General features: G+C 33.8%; 2 protein-coding genes across 3 annotated transcripts; both read left to right on the top strand.

Moving 5' to 3' along the window:
- Positions 1–230: 230 nt before the first annotated feature.
- LOC100809533 (probable serine incorporator) lies at positions 231–8,077 on the top strand. Of its 2 annotated transcripts, none has more exons than XR_003266007.2 (13): positions 231–574; positions 987–1,228; positions 2,012–2,088; positions 2,442–2,601; positions 2,951–2,975; positions 3,189–3,278; positions 4,084–4,255; positions 5,138–5,211; positions 5,787–5,856; positions 6,655–6,726; positions 7,124–7,213; positions 7,319–7,392; positions 7,622–7,689. XR_003266007.2 is itself a non-coding variant. In XM_006605674.4 (13 exons), the coding sequence occupies exons 2-13, from the start codon at positions 988–990 to the stop codon at positions 7,711–7,713; spliced, it is 1,281 nt and encodes a 426-aa protein (XP_006605737.1). In that variant the 5' UTR covers positions 241–574; position 987; the 3' UTR covers positions 7,714–8,077. The 2 variants fall into 2 exon arrangements, 1 of the variants encoding a protein (XP_006605737.1); XM_006605674.4 differs by having other exon boundaries at positions 241–574; positions 7,080–7,213; positions 7,622–8,077.
- An 820-nt stretch (positions 8,078–8,897) lies between these two features.
- On the top strand, positions 8,898–9,952 carry LOC100810925 (dirigent-like protein). Its single transcript, NM_001317610.2, has one exon. It carries the CDS (start codon positions 8,962–8,964, stop codon positions 9,703–9,705), a length of 744 nt encoding a protein of 247 aa, NP_001304539.2. The 5' UTR covers positions 8,898–8,961; the 3' UTR covers positions 9,706–9,952.
- The last annotated feature ends 5,027 nt before the right edge of the window (positions 9,953–14,979 follow it).

Below are 14,979 nucleotides of genomic sequence, written 5' to 3'. Positions count from 1 at the left end.
TAACAGTTGAGTAGCTTGTACAATTTTAGGAGCTTGAACTAGTAAAAATAGAACTTGTGACTTGTGAGGAGGAAGAAAATGAGGACACAAGATAATATTACATCTTGTGACAATTTCATCAAACAGCTGGCTTTTCCTACTTTAGATTTGTTAACATTATTTCTTGGGTGGTTTTCTGTATACTATATAGAATAATATTTTGGAAAGAGGAGGAAACTTCTACATAAGTGGGCTGCACCAAAATGTGAAGATTGTAGATTTACTAAAATCGTGTAGAGTCAAAAAGAAGAGACAAAAAATATATTTGATGTGTAAAAGTATTACAACATGTCAAATGTGGATACCAACAAAATTGTGCCTATGAATCCAACGGGTGTGAAGTGTGAACACCAGTTTCAATGTACTACTCATCACACATCCTCCTTCAGTCTTCAAATACCCATCTCAACCTGCTGCTTCTGAAGCTGAGACTAAGGACGTTTTCTTTTAACTGGTACAAGTAGGACCATTCTCTTGCTCCATCTCAGGTGTCCTAGCTTCAGAGAGTGCACTCTTAAGTCTTAACCAAAATAAGGTGAGAACATTTTTTTTTCTTTAATCAGCAAAAAAGGTGAGAACATTATAGTTGGTTCATGCATTAACAGGCTTTTCCTGCATTGTGTTCATAACTTTTACACCATGCTCTACTATAATCATAGGTTTCTTTTCCTTAAGTTAATTATCGAGAGCATCATTTTTGTTAGTTGAATTTGGTCTCCTTTCTGTAGTTTGTAAGATGGGCATCTTTGTTGGATGTTTTCTGCTTTTAAGCATACTTTACTATCTTTGAACCTAAATCTGAGGTTTCTAGTGCAACATTAGGCTAATGCTGTATTGCTACACATTTCGATACTTGGTAATCGTTGAAACACTGTTGGTGTGTGATACTACTACCATTGATAAGAGATGTTGATAGTGGTTAATCAAGTTGTTTGTTTTGACTGTAGAATGAGTGCATCTGAGGTAACGGCTGAAGCAACAGTGGTACATGTTAATCTAAGGGACACACAGAGTATGCTTGAGGAAGGAGTGATTGCTTCTTTGGAGTTAAACAAGGTTGATTATGCAGTGGAAAGAAACAAATCACTGCGAGCCCGCTATTACTTTGGCATTATATTCTTGATAATGAATCTTGTTGCCTGGTTTTTCCGTGACTATGGCCAGAGTGTTCTACTACCATTTATTCATTGTAAGTCAATTTTCTATCCATTTCCATTTTCCAGTCTCAGAGGCCACCAGAATTATTGCATGGCACACTCATTTTTCAAGTTTTTCAGTTTGAATTTCAGACTCAGTTGTCACAGCATAATCTAACTTCATTCTTTTTTATTATAAAAAGAAAATTGGTGAGAATTTGTAATAGGTAACTTTACTCCTTTGGAACTGCGTATGAGTTTGGCCTCATACTTATTTTCATGTTGACTTACTTGAATAGTAAGTGTTAAACAAAATAAATTAATTCTTATGATGTATCAATTTCTCATCATGAGATCATGTACAAATCACATTATTTTTCTTTGTACCCTACAGCAGACATTTTCAATTTACAGTTCAGTAATGAATAGTATATTTAGAGGGACTAGACAATCAGATATGAGACTACACAAAACAAAGTAACTGCTGGTTTGGATTATATATTGATGCTGAAACATTTTCTCAAAAAATAGACCAATTTTGCATGTTTACAGACTTTTAGGTCATCAAGTGGTTTAGACCATTTGACTCATATTCTCTGGTTTGCTTATATGCTTCATTAGAATAAACCCATATGCCATTCCATGGCACACAAATATAGATCTTCATTAAAATGATTAATGCCTATATTCAGTTAAGCACAAGAAGCTAGAATTTATTATATTGACAAATATCATGCCATACAGCTTGGAGTGTGAAGGAATTTGGATTTCTTGTCAATGATAATCTGGAAATTTGTTACTCATTCTAGTTATTGATACTGTTCTGATTTCTACAGATATCAAAGTTTGTGGAAATGAAGGAGATGATTGTTTTCATTCATTGGGAGTTCTTCGTGTGAGTTTGGGATGCTATGTATCTTTCACTTATCAAAATTTATGCTTTATGATGAATCATTACACAATGCACGTGCGTGCGCGCACACACACACAATTGTGTATGTATACATGCATACATAAATACATATTGGTTATGACACTTATTTTTAGAAAAAAAGTGTTAAGTACACCATGAGTGTTATTTGAACTGAACATGGACCACATTCCTCCAAATCTTACTTATTGCAACTCTTGGCATCTGATCCTCTTTGTTATTGTAAGTTGTGAGGAGTTGCATTTGATTCCAGAGAATTTTTTTTATCCATATTCTCTATATGACCAATAGAATTACAGATTAATAAGAACTATCTTCCTTGATGATGAAGTCAGATATTTTTCTTAGTTATGTTTCTCACTACAGTCAAAACAAGAAAATTATGTGAACATCAAAATTTGTGGCATTCTGGCTGGTGGGAAGTGAAGTCTGTTTTATTGCTTGTATCAATGGCACTCCCATTCTTCTTCCCTTCAGAACTTGTTCAAATATATGGTAAGTTTGTTTTTTTTCTTCATAATTTTGAAAACGACGCAGTACTAATAATAGTCATATTGATGAAACAAGTACTTCTAGGCGCAATGCATTCGGATATTAGTTATAGTTGGTCATTTGTATTTTACAAATGGTTCTTATATAACAATTTGGGTTAGAGAAAAGAAGTTCTTGTAACAATCATTAATATGAAAAAAGTCAATCTTCCAACCATTTTATCAGGAAATTGTACTATTTTCTAAGTAGTGCTACTCTTATTTTTCATTCATTGAAAATAAAAATCCATTCTTTCTTTGCAATTTCTTGAATATCATTGAATAAGAACAATAATACACCTTTGATCTTGCAGGTGAGATTGCTCGTATTGGTGCAGGGTAAGCTTCACATCCTTCACTCTTTTTTTTTTTTTTTTGTTTTGGATTATGGTCAATATCTTTTATACTTGGTATCAAGTATTGGATTGCGTACTTTCATACGATGAATCTAAGAGAGGTGTCCTTTAAGAGACATCGATACATGGTATCTGCTTTATTTTTCTCTTTGCAGATTGTTAGTTACATGCATGTTGTGGTTCATATTTTACACAGAATATTTCTTCTTTTACAACTTGTGAGTGTCATCCATTTTATCACCTGGTGGAATAAGTACTGGACTCCAGATGAAGAAAGGAAGCAGAGGTACACATTATTTCTGCAATAATTCATAGATAAACCTGAAGTCAAATTTTACATCTTGTTCTGAGGATGAAGGGAACATACTTGACTTCTGAATCAGAATTGTGTACAGGTTATTTGGTGTTTGATAAATAGACTAAAGACTTAGCTTTTACATAATTTAAGGGATCCTGCATTGGATGGCTCAAGACTTCAATGTCATATGAAAATATCCATCATGATTTATATTATTTGCTATATAGGATGCACATCATTTGTTTTTGTAATGTTTATTACATGTGGACATTAACTTTGTTTATCATCTAAGAATAGTATGACTAGACACTGTACGGAGATTAGAAAAACAAATTTATAATATATAATTAATCTGAAAGACAAACATAAAACAAATTTAAAATATGCTTAAATTTCAATTGATCAAGTTCATATCCTAAGCTCACTAAGGATTTCAATGAATCCCGTAAGCCATGTTACTGATAGTAAGAAATTCAAGGATGTTGGTGCGAATAATGAATAAAAAATTATTGTTGTCCTACTACTACTTAGAAGATCACATCTCTTAAATGGTTTCCTGGTCATATTACTTTATAAGATATGCCCAATCAAGAATGAATAATTTAAAGCTTATGAGTCATAAAATATAGGCCAGTAGTTTACTTTCTGGAGGGAGGAATAAAACTGTAAAGCAGAGATAATCTGTAATGATGTGTTTGTCATTATATAAAATTTAAGACCATTTTGTTAGGCCAATAACCTTAATAACAATGTATGTATGTTGATACATTAGCATGTTATTGTGTTGGCACAGGTGCTCCCTTGGACTTTTTTTGTCAACGATGTTTTATGTTGCCTCTATATCTGGAATTGTCTATCTGTACACATCATATGCCTCAAGAACTTCATGTTCTCTCAATATATTTTTCATCACATGGACAGTAATTCTACTTGCAGCAATGATGGTTATATCCTTAAATTCAAAGGTACACTGCTTTGATTACTTGTTGCAGCTAGTGGTGTTTTTAATAGTTTACAGTGACAGGATAAAACTGACTTTTCATGTTCTTATTTTCCTTCTTTATCCTTGAGATGATATAATTTAATGTAGAATATCTCAAGGTTAAACATCACTTTTTGTCTCTTAACCTTGCCCTCATTCAGTAAATCATAATGTTGGTCTTTCAAAGTTATAAAAATCTTCAGTCTTCACATTAGTCTTTAAAAAAATTTGATTACCAAATAAGTCTCTTAAAACAACTTAATGTTCTCTGTAAATTTTGTCACCAAATTTATCCCTCAAAAGTCTAAAAGGTTACAATATTTATCCTTATAGAAGGCAGGACTGGTGTCTCAAAAGGACTCTTCGAACAACTAATTTGGTGACAAATCTTTGGAAGACTAATATGATGTTGCTTTAGATAAACTAGCATAGTAACTAAAACTATTGAAGGAATAATATGATACCGCACGTAACATTGGAGTATCAAATTATAGAAGGGTTTATTCTGTTCTATTTAAATTTTTGGGCCTAATTTGTCCAAAAACAATTAAATTAATCCCATTTACTTTATAAAAAATTCTAACAAATTTTTTGACATGGCATTCCATATGGGAACAAACGCTCAATTAGCATTGTTTGAAACTATTATCTCTGGCCAAATTACCTCAACACGATTCTATAATAGTATTGTTTGCTACTGCACAAAGGCCGGAATGGCTAGAAATCTTAATTTTACTAGCAATTTAGTACAGTAAGTAACTAACCGTTCACATTCAACATATATTATTAAGTTATCCTAATATTTTAATTTCCAATAAAACAATTAAAATCTATGTTTTGTTATTTAAATGTTTAATTATTACAGGTTAATAGAGGTCTTTTATCTTCAGGAATTATGGCTTCTTACGTTGTTTTCCTTTGTTGGAATGCAATCAGAAGGTCAGGATTCTCTAACCCATAAATCTCTATAACGGTTCTTTGGTTAATTTTAGACACCATATCACTTTTATATATTAGTTCTGACTTCTGAGGGTCTCTTGCAATGTTTTGAGGTCGTAGTTTTACCCTTGGATGTTGGCAGTTGGGGCAGCTTCTTGAACAAGGAAGAGAAATGGGGGGTGGGGGGGGGGCGCAAGTATCTTGAATCACTTAAAAGCTGGTCTTCTTTATTTTTTCTTGAAAATCTAGTTAATAAAATTTAGAAAATTACCCTTTTGTGTATCAAGTGGTGCGACATATTACATATATATTTTTGGATGAAAATAGAATGAAATTCTCTTTTTACATGCAATGTAATTCACTCACCTGTACCTGATGCCACAATTACTACTTAGTTTTTCCTAAAGATACAATTTCAATTCACCAAAAAAAAAAAGAAGATACAATTTCAATTATAGTCTATTGGATTTTATATGTGCTCACTTGATTCAGTGTCTACTTCAAATCATATATATTATTTTGAAATTTCTTCTATAGATGGTATACTTATAGATCTCCACATCATGGAGTTTCAGTGAACCTGCCACCATAAGATGTGAGACAAAGAATCAAGAAAAAGGAAACAGTAGCTGGATAACTATCCTTGTAAGTTTTTCACACTATGTTAAATTTGAAAATCCTTTGTTTACTTCTTCAACACTTCTCTAGAGTTCAAAATTTTTCCTTCAGTCTTCTATTGGTAATTATTGAGGTTTAAAATAGGAGATTTTCTGTTAGCGTTGGCTGAAGGGCTCAATGTTTATTTAGACTGGTATTTGTCTTAAATCTATGATGTGAAGTTACTATATTGTGTCTTTTTTCTTGCAAGCGAAGTAGTATGGGATGAACATTTTGTAAAAATTCTTAGTAATTAATTAAGGATAGAGGAAAGTTACTTAGATAGGATCTGACAAAGTGATGAGATATCATATCTAGCCTAGTGTGTCATTCATTTTTAATTTTGGCAAAACAATACTTCAATTTGATACTAAATCCATATTTAATGCAGTGTTTTAATAAAAGCAAGAACCACCTACAAAGATAAAGTATGAAGTAGTATTCAACTACAAAAAGTACATAGAAGTAGATGTATAGCGATTTTAACTGATCATGTTTACAGTGATTGGCGTATACTTAAGCATATGCTGTCTAGGTTTCCTGCAAGTTTTACCGATGCCACTGTTAAATTCATTGAGTAGGCCCTCTGTATTCATTTTGTTGACTCTGCAATCTGCAATATCATTGGATTTTTTTTTTCTGTGTGTGTGAGAGAGAGAGAGTGCGCATGTGCGCGTGACTGCGAATTAGTATTAAAATACACAATAATCTGATACTGTGGATGTTTCTTTACATGAATGCTTTACTCATCCTGTTATTTTGTGTAATGCACTGTTTTCTTCACAGGGCTTCCTTATTGCCATATTTGCAATCGTGATGGCAGCCTTTTCCACAGGCATTGATTCGAAGTGCTTTCAGGTGAATCATTCTTCTGAGTCTTAACCATTAAATCCAGAAAGATTCCTTGTTGCTTCAAAATCCCATTCTTAAGGTTCTAAAGCTGAATTCTTTGATCTAACAAGACGCCTCAATCATGCTGCAAGTTGCAGTAAAATTTTATTTTAGAAGTCAAGGGAAAATGGTTCCCTCCATAAGATTACCAAAAAGTTAGATCATACTCCATGAATTTCTCAATATCCAAACTAGAATTATTTAATTTTAATCTAAGCTACGTCCTTATTGTGACAGATAGAAAATGATCAGTGATGATAAAATCGTAAAAATGATGTTTGTCTCCTACATATTGAAGTAAATTTTTTGGTCCTTTCCAGTTTTCAAAAAACAAAGTTGAACATGAAGATGATATTCCTTACAGTTATGGATTTTTTCATATGGTATTCTCCCTGGGGGCAATGTACTTTGCAATGTTGTTCATCAGCTGGGATCTGAATAGCTCCGCCAGAAAGTAAGGAATCTAATACATCATAATCAGTGCTTTATATATGATGATATTTTGCATTTTATATGCTCTTCACTTCTTATATGAATCATGCACACATCAAACTACCAGGTGGAGCATTGATGTTGGCTGGATAAGTACATGGGTAAAAGTTATCAATGAGTGGTTTGCAGCAACAATTTATAGTAAGTGAATGACTATTACTTGCATGGAAAAAGTGTTATCCAAATTTTCAATAGTTTCAACCATAATCTTGCTCATATTAATAAGAGAAACGTTATCCTTGAGATGTACACATAAACATCAAAACATGATAGTAATAACTAGTATAGTGGATTCCCAAAGTGAAGTATAACTAGGCAGTTTGATAAATTTATATATTAATAGATTTCATTTTTTATTTTATTTAAACAGTATGGATGCTGATTTCCCCAGTTGTGAGACATAACAGAGTCATGGATAATGATGGAACTGTGCAGGAGACAGCTGATTCGGTTATGGCATGATTGACAAAGGCAAAATCATCAACATTCTTTAAAAAAATAAAATCTTTGCTATTAAATTTTTTTCTATTCCTTAAAAGTCAATAATGAAAAAAAATGATAAAAATGCTTTGGGTGGCAGGACCTAACTGAAATATATTATCAAAGCTAGTAGCATTGGTTCTCAAATCCCACTTTGTGCTTATATCCTAGGTATTTAAATACAAATCATGCTTAGTAAGGTACAATCTGATGTAATACAAGCTGGGATCGGTTTAGCTGTAGTAGACCACAAACTAATGGTTGGGTTGGTAGCAATTTTTAAGTGCTTGTTGATCTTATTTTTTAAAATTTAAATCAGCAATAAAGTTCCCTTCATTTTGGACAACGTATAAACATGGGATTAGGGTGGCAGGGTCCATTAGATAAGAAAAGAATTAAACAAAATAGGCAAGTCAATTTCCCGGGAACGTTTTTGATGCATCGGGCTTACTAATTATAGTACAAATTTGGAAAAGTAACGTATACTTAACTCCTAGAATTTTGTTAAAAAAAGTTGCCAACTTCTGATAGAAATTCTTGTAAAATTAAAATGACAAAAATTAGTTACATGCTTTGCATAAAAGTAAGTTACAAAAAATTTACTTCAATATATATATATATATATATATATATATATATATATATATATATATATATATATATATATATATATATAAATAAAACAGTTGAATCCTTAAAAGAATTGGGGAAAACAGAATTGTTCGAATAATATTTCAAAATCTTCGTTTCCGTATTGTTTAAATTTTTAATTACTTAGAGGACATTGAACCATTCTTAAAGAATGTTAAGGAGCATGTGCGAAAAAAATAGGAGCATATGAGAAAACACTTGAAAGAAGAAAAAATTGAACGGTTACTTTAATCCATTCCATATCTAAAAAATGCATGTGCGAAAAAAATAGGAGCATGTGCGAAAAAAATAGGAGCATATGAGAAAACACTTGAAAGAAGAAAAAATTGAACGGTTACTTTAATCCATTCCATATCTAAAAAATGCAACCAAACATAAAATCGGCTCATCTAATTTGCTCAAGGCACAACTAATCTGTTATAGTATTAACAACTTCATTATCACCCATGTCTCAACCACTCCAACACACACACTGCATTCCTTACTATATAAGACCAAGAGTTGAATTCCATTTCACTCAATCCAAATTACCATTCTATTCTCCTTAACCCTTGACCGAAAACAAATTAAGCACAAAACATGTCTTTGGGATCATCGGCTACTGTTTTCGGTGTTGCAATGTTGCTTGCCTTTGCACTTATGACAATGCCAATGTGCATGGCAGACACAGAACCCATAAATATAGTTGAGTTGTACATGCATGACATTCTTGGTGGCAGTAACCCAACAGCACGCCCGGTGACAGGGTTACTAGGCAGCATATACAGTGGCCAAGTGCCATTTGCCACCCCAGTAGGATTCAATACCCCACAAGGTGGAATTCCCATCCCCAATGCCAATGGTGCCATTCCTAAAGTGAATGGTGTCACTGGAATTCCATTAGGCACCGGTTTGGCCGGCACCACCTTTGCACCAAACAACAACAACCAAAACAATGCACAGTTAGAGATAGGGCCTGATGGGTTGGGGCTTGGTTTTGGCACAATCACTGTGATTGATGATGTGTTGACCTCTCAAATTGAGTTGGGGTCACAAGTAGTTGGGAAGGCTCAAGGGGTGTATGTAGCAAGTTCTTCAGATGGGACTAGGCAGATGATGGCATTCACAGCGCTTTTCGAAGAAGGCGAGTATGGTGATAGCTTGAACTTCTATGGCTTGTACAAGATAGGAAGCAGCATGTCACAGTTGTCTGTTTTAGGGGGCACAGGGAAGTTCAAGAATGCAAAGGGGTTTGCTGAGCTGAGACCTCTTATCCCACCAGGGCAAGTCTCCACTGATGGTGCTGAGACACTGCTCAGGATCACTGTCCATTTGAACTACTAAACTGTGGTTGTGTGGATGAATGCATGTGTGAAGGCAACTGGGTTCTGTTATGTTCTGTTTGATTACAGATATGATTTTATGAGATGATTAATTGGTCTTGAATTTTTCTCTTAGATTTTTCTCAGTTTGGTTGCTGGATGTATTTTAATTAAGTCTTAGTTGTAATCCCACGAAAAACCTTTTGGTGAGTTGATTCTTTTGAATTTGACAACTTGGACTAGGTTGGTTAACGGTGGATCAATGGATTGATATATTGGACAAATTGATGATCACTATTCTTACCTTTTATATTTTTGCTATTTCTTAAAAGATTTTAGCCTTAAGCTCAGTTAATCTTCATTGCCTAAAAGGCAAAATATATCAAATGCAATAAACAGATTTGAAAAAAAAAATTGCTTAGGAACAACAGACAATACTTTTTTTTTATACATTATTTTCTTCAAAGCTAGTACTATTGCTCTACATTTGACTCACTTTGTCATTTAACAAATATCATTATGCACAAATTTGTTTTCTTCAAAGCTAGTACCATTGCCTAAATGTCACAAATATCACTGTGACATTAAAGTTTAAAATGCAAGTTAGTCAAGTTTTAGGTAGGTTATAATAATCAAACTTTGTCATTGTCTACTATGCTGATCTTCTTTTGCCTGACCATGTATATAACTATATATATTTAGTTGGTATCATTTTCTTGTACTTTCTAAAGTTACTTAACTTCATATTTTTATGTCAACAATTAAGATTAGATACCTCATGTATAACATTGTACATGTGTCATATGACTATGGTGACCACTTCACTTTATCATTTTTAGCTTTAGATCACATTCTTTTTCCACGGTCAATGGTTGGAACATGAGATATGCCATGGTTTTTACTCGTAGGCAATAAGCGTGGCATATTTATATCAGGTCACATTTTAAAAATTGTTCATTGAAAATAGAGTATAGGGCTTTTTTACTATTAGGGGATTTTTTTCTCAAAATTATTAGATGGGGACACATTTTGAATAAATATCCGGTCAAGGATAAATCGTAAAGGGAGACGATTTTGAATGCAAAAGTCATAATAATTAGTTCTACGACTTCTAAATAATTCATGTATTCTCTTGCACCAATGTTTACGACTTTTGTGAGAATTTTTTTTTAAGAAATTCAAAAGTCATAGACCTATTTACAATTTCTGTGCATAAAGTTGTGATTCCATTTACGATTTACCCCTAAACGGTTATTTTTTCAAAATCTACCCCTATTTGGTAATTGTTCTTACCAGGTTTGGTAGAACCTTTTTCACGGTGATGATCCTCCGTGAGCTCCTCCACGAACACAGTTTTAAAATCAAATCAAAAGAAAAGTATAGTTTTAAAAACTTTTTCTTCACAAGGATCGTATCATAATTTTCTGTTAAAACCAATATTGAATCAATCACTCGAACATAATATCCTTTTTGTCAAAGGGCATCAATTTGAAATATCTTTGAAACTTAGCAAATTGATAAAGAATGCAATAGAGAGAGATGAAAGTTAAAGAGAAGATAGACAACAAGATTTATATTGGTTCACTCTCTATTTCTAGAGAAACTATTCCAATTATCTAATTCAACCCGAATTAAATTTTAACTATGCAATGTGATTTTTACAAGCAATCACAAACAATTTTAAATTCTACCTAGAAAATGAAACTTAGGCACCCAACCCTAGGGTCCTTTGTGAATCTAAGCCTAAGAGAAACCGACTCTTAGCTTCAAACTAGAAACACCTATTCTAACATGCTGTAAAGACTCTTGCACATGCAGTAACAATATGTAAAATCATATGATATAGAGCCAAGGAGAGATAGAACCTTTACATTCAACTGCAAGAACAAAAGGCTTGATTGAATAAACTTCTTTTGATCTCAAATGTGTTTACAACTCACTTTTCCTTTGAAAGCTTCAAGAAACGAAAATTGAAGATTTGAGTTGTAAAAGATCATTCAAAGCTCGTTGTTGAAAGTGAGAACACAAGTTGGGTATATATAGAGAAAACAATTATAATCACCTATAATCGATTAAATTGGCAATGTAATCGATTATCTCCAGAGAATAATTGATTAGATTATCTTTTTAATTGATTAAAGTGTTCTTCCCCAAACTTGGAAAACATTCAAGAACAATGTAATTGATTACAATCTTGATTTAATTGATTAAAGTGTTTTTGATCACTTCTGTGAACATTTTCAAGAACTATGTTATCGATTACTATATCCTCATAATCAATTAAACCAGAGACCCATGAAAACATACATGGTCTCAAAAGAACTGAGTAATCGATTACGAATATATGGTAATTGATGAAACCAGAACTATGATCTCTCTGCAAGTTTCTCAAAGATTTTTGTAATCAATTATAGACAATGGTAATCGATTGGAACAAATAGTTATATAGCATTGAAGATGTTTCTTACCTTATAAACTGTCTTCCTACTTATATATGATAATGCATGATGTGCATACAAACAAATTAAGAATAAAAAGGAACAACCAATACAAATGTCACTCAATAAGGAGTTGGGCATGTAAAAGTCAAAACTCTTCATAGCTTATCTTCATGTTGCTCCCCCTATTTCTAACAATCTCCCTTTTTTGGCTTTGATGATGCCAAACTTTATTGCCATTGAGTGCATTTGGAGATGCTTGAGAGTAGAGAATTCTCGTGAGACACCACCTAAAATTTACTAAACACTATAGCTAAGAGAAGTGTCAAATCATGTCATATCATCATCATAGTAGAGTGGTCGAATGAATGAATGAATAGGAATGTATGTATGTGTCAATGCAATGACAATGCAATTTTTTCTCCCCCTTTTGGCATAACAAGGCCAAAAGGTCACAAACAACATAAAGATAAAGCAAACAACATAAAATGTGAACAAGGGAAAGAATAGTTGACATTTCATTCATATTAAAACATTATAACCATCATTAAAAAAAGTACAACTATCACAAAAACATAACAACTGACCAGAGAAACAAGATTAACAACAAACAAAACAGAAATGACAATGAAACAACAGAAACAAACACTAAAACACAACTAAGCATCATCCTCATTATGGTTATGAAGGTTGCTAAGGCTGAGCCTAGTTTCTAAGTTTTCCAGCCTAGAATTAATATTCTCTAAGGAACTATGAACTTCGTCTAAGTGCTCTTGATAGAGGTGAAGCACGACATCCATCTTCTGAATCATGAGGGATTCAAAAAGACTCCATTGAGGTGTAGGCTCATGTTGAGCTTCATCTTTATCATCTTCTTCCATTTCTTCAATGTTTCCAGCAACAAGCTTTCTAGCCATTATCCATTCATGATCAACATACCTCATACCAAGCTTCTTGAGATGCCTTTCAGTTATCTCACTAGAGTCTTTAGTGTAATCTACAATCTCATTAGAAAAATCAACCTTAAAATAATCAATGAATCTAGAGGCAAACACAACATATGGAAACTTATAGTTCATAAATCAATGACATTTGAGCATGATGTCTTCAATCAGCACTACCTAATTCATCTGAATTCCTGATTTCAGACCATAGACAATTTGCAGATCATCATTGGTTACCTAAGCATGATTGCTTGACCTTGGTGTGAGAATGTAAGTGATGAGGTAAACCAGCATCCTATCTTCAACAGTTAATCCACCAACTCTAAGGCGATTTCTCAATCTCCTTGTAGGATCAAGAAGCATTCCTTTGTAGTTTTGCATCTTGTGGTAGCCATTTGTAGTTTCATCAAACTTGTGGACTCTACCCATGTCCAGACCAACAACTTCCTTCCACACAACAACATGTATGAACATATCTACTCCATTAATAGTAGAGAAAATATTACCTTCAAGGTCAGCACGAGTACATGTGTAGAATACCTTGACTAGTTCTGGATAGAACGTCCCCTTCATTTGCACTAGCTGATGTAGCTCCATGTCGAGTTTGTAGGCCTTTGATCTTCTTCATCAATGGAGTTCTTTGCTTCTTGAAGATCAATGGCAACAAAATGGAGAAGGAGGAAAGGTGATCGGAGACGCCACTTCAAGGTGAAGATGAGTTAAGAACAAGCTCACCACCATAGTGAATTTCAGCTATGGTTCAACCCACTAATCCAAGATCAAGTTCAAGATTCTCCACTACGTGTGCTTAGGTGTCATGAGGCATGTAAAGCATGAAGTACATGCACAAAGTGTGATTATATGATGTAGCAATGGGGTGTAGGAAGCAAATGCTCACCTCCCCCTTAGGTTGGTTTGAAATTTAATTGGATTGGACTTCTCCCAATTCAATTAAATTTCTCTCCCAAGACACACATCAAACAGTGGACTTAATGCATGTGAAATTACAAAATTACCCATAATACAAAAACTAGTCTAGGTGCTCTAAAATACAAGGGCTGAAAATCCTACATTACTAGGGTACCCTCCCTACACTATGGAGCCCTAAATATAAGACACAAAAACAATGAAACCCTAATCTAATATGCACAAAGATAAGTGGACTCATACTTAGCCCATGGGCCCAAAATCTACCCTAAGGCCCATGAGAACCCTATCTCCTAGTCATGGCTCTGATGATGGGTCCCTTCCTTGGGAGGATTGCATCATCCCCTCCCTCTTGAAGAAGATTTGTCCTCAAATCTACAGACCCCTCATCATCTGAATCAACTACACCTGCAAAAGGAACAAAATCAGTAATGTTAAAGGTGTTGCTAACTCCATACTCCTCTAGGAGGTCAAGTGTATAAGCATTGTTGTTGATCCTCTCCAAGACCTGAAAAGGGCTACCACCTCTGGGGCTAAGTTTGGACTTTCTCTTTAGTAGGAAATCTATCCTTCCTAAGATGAAGCCAAACCCACTTCCATTCATTAAGCATTAACTCCTTCCTTCCTCTATTGCCTTTAGTTGCATACACCTTTATTTGATTCTCTATTTGGTTCCTAACCCTCTCATGTAATTTCTTCACAAACTCTTACCTAGAGATACCCCTTATATATAAAACAAGTGTCGAGTGGAAGGGGAATTAGGTCCAAAGGTGTCAGAGGATTGAACCCATAGACAACCTCAAAAGGTGACTGTCTGGTAGTTCTATGAACCCCCATGTTATAAGCAAACTCCACATGAGAAAGGTACTCATCCCAAGACTTGTGATTGCCTTTTAGGAAAACCTTTAAGAATGTGGATAGAGATCTATTCACTACCTCTGTCTACCTATCAGTTTGTGGGTGACAAGTGGTGGAGAATAGGAGCTT

The sequence above is a fragment of the Glycine max genome, chromosome 20 (assembly GCF_000004515.6).
Source record: "Glycine max cultivar Williams 82 chromosome 20, Glycine_max_v4.0, whole genome shotgun sequence".
Lineage (NCBI taxonomy): Eukaryota > Viridiplantae > Streptophyta > Magnoliopsida > Fabales > Fabaceae > Glycine > Glycine max.
This window is presented reverse-complemented; position numbering and strand designations above follow the sequence as displayed.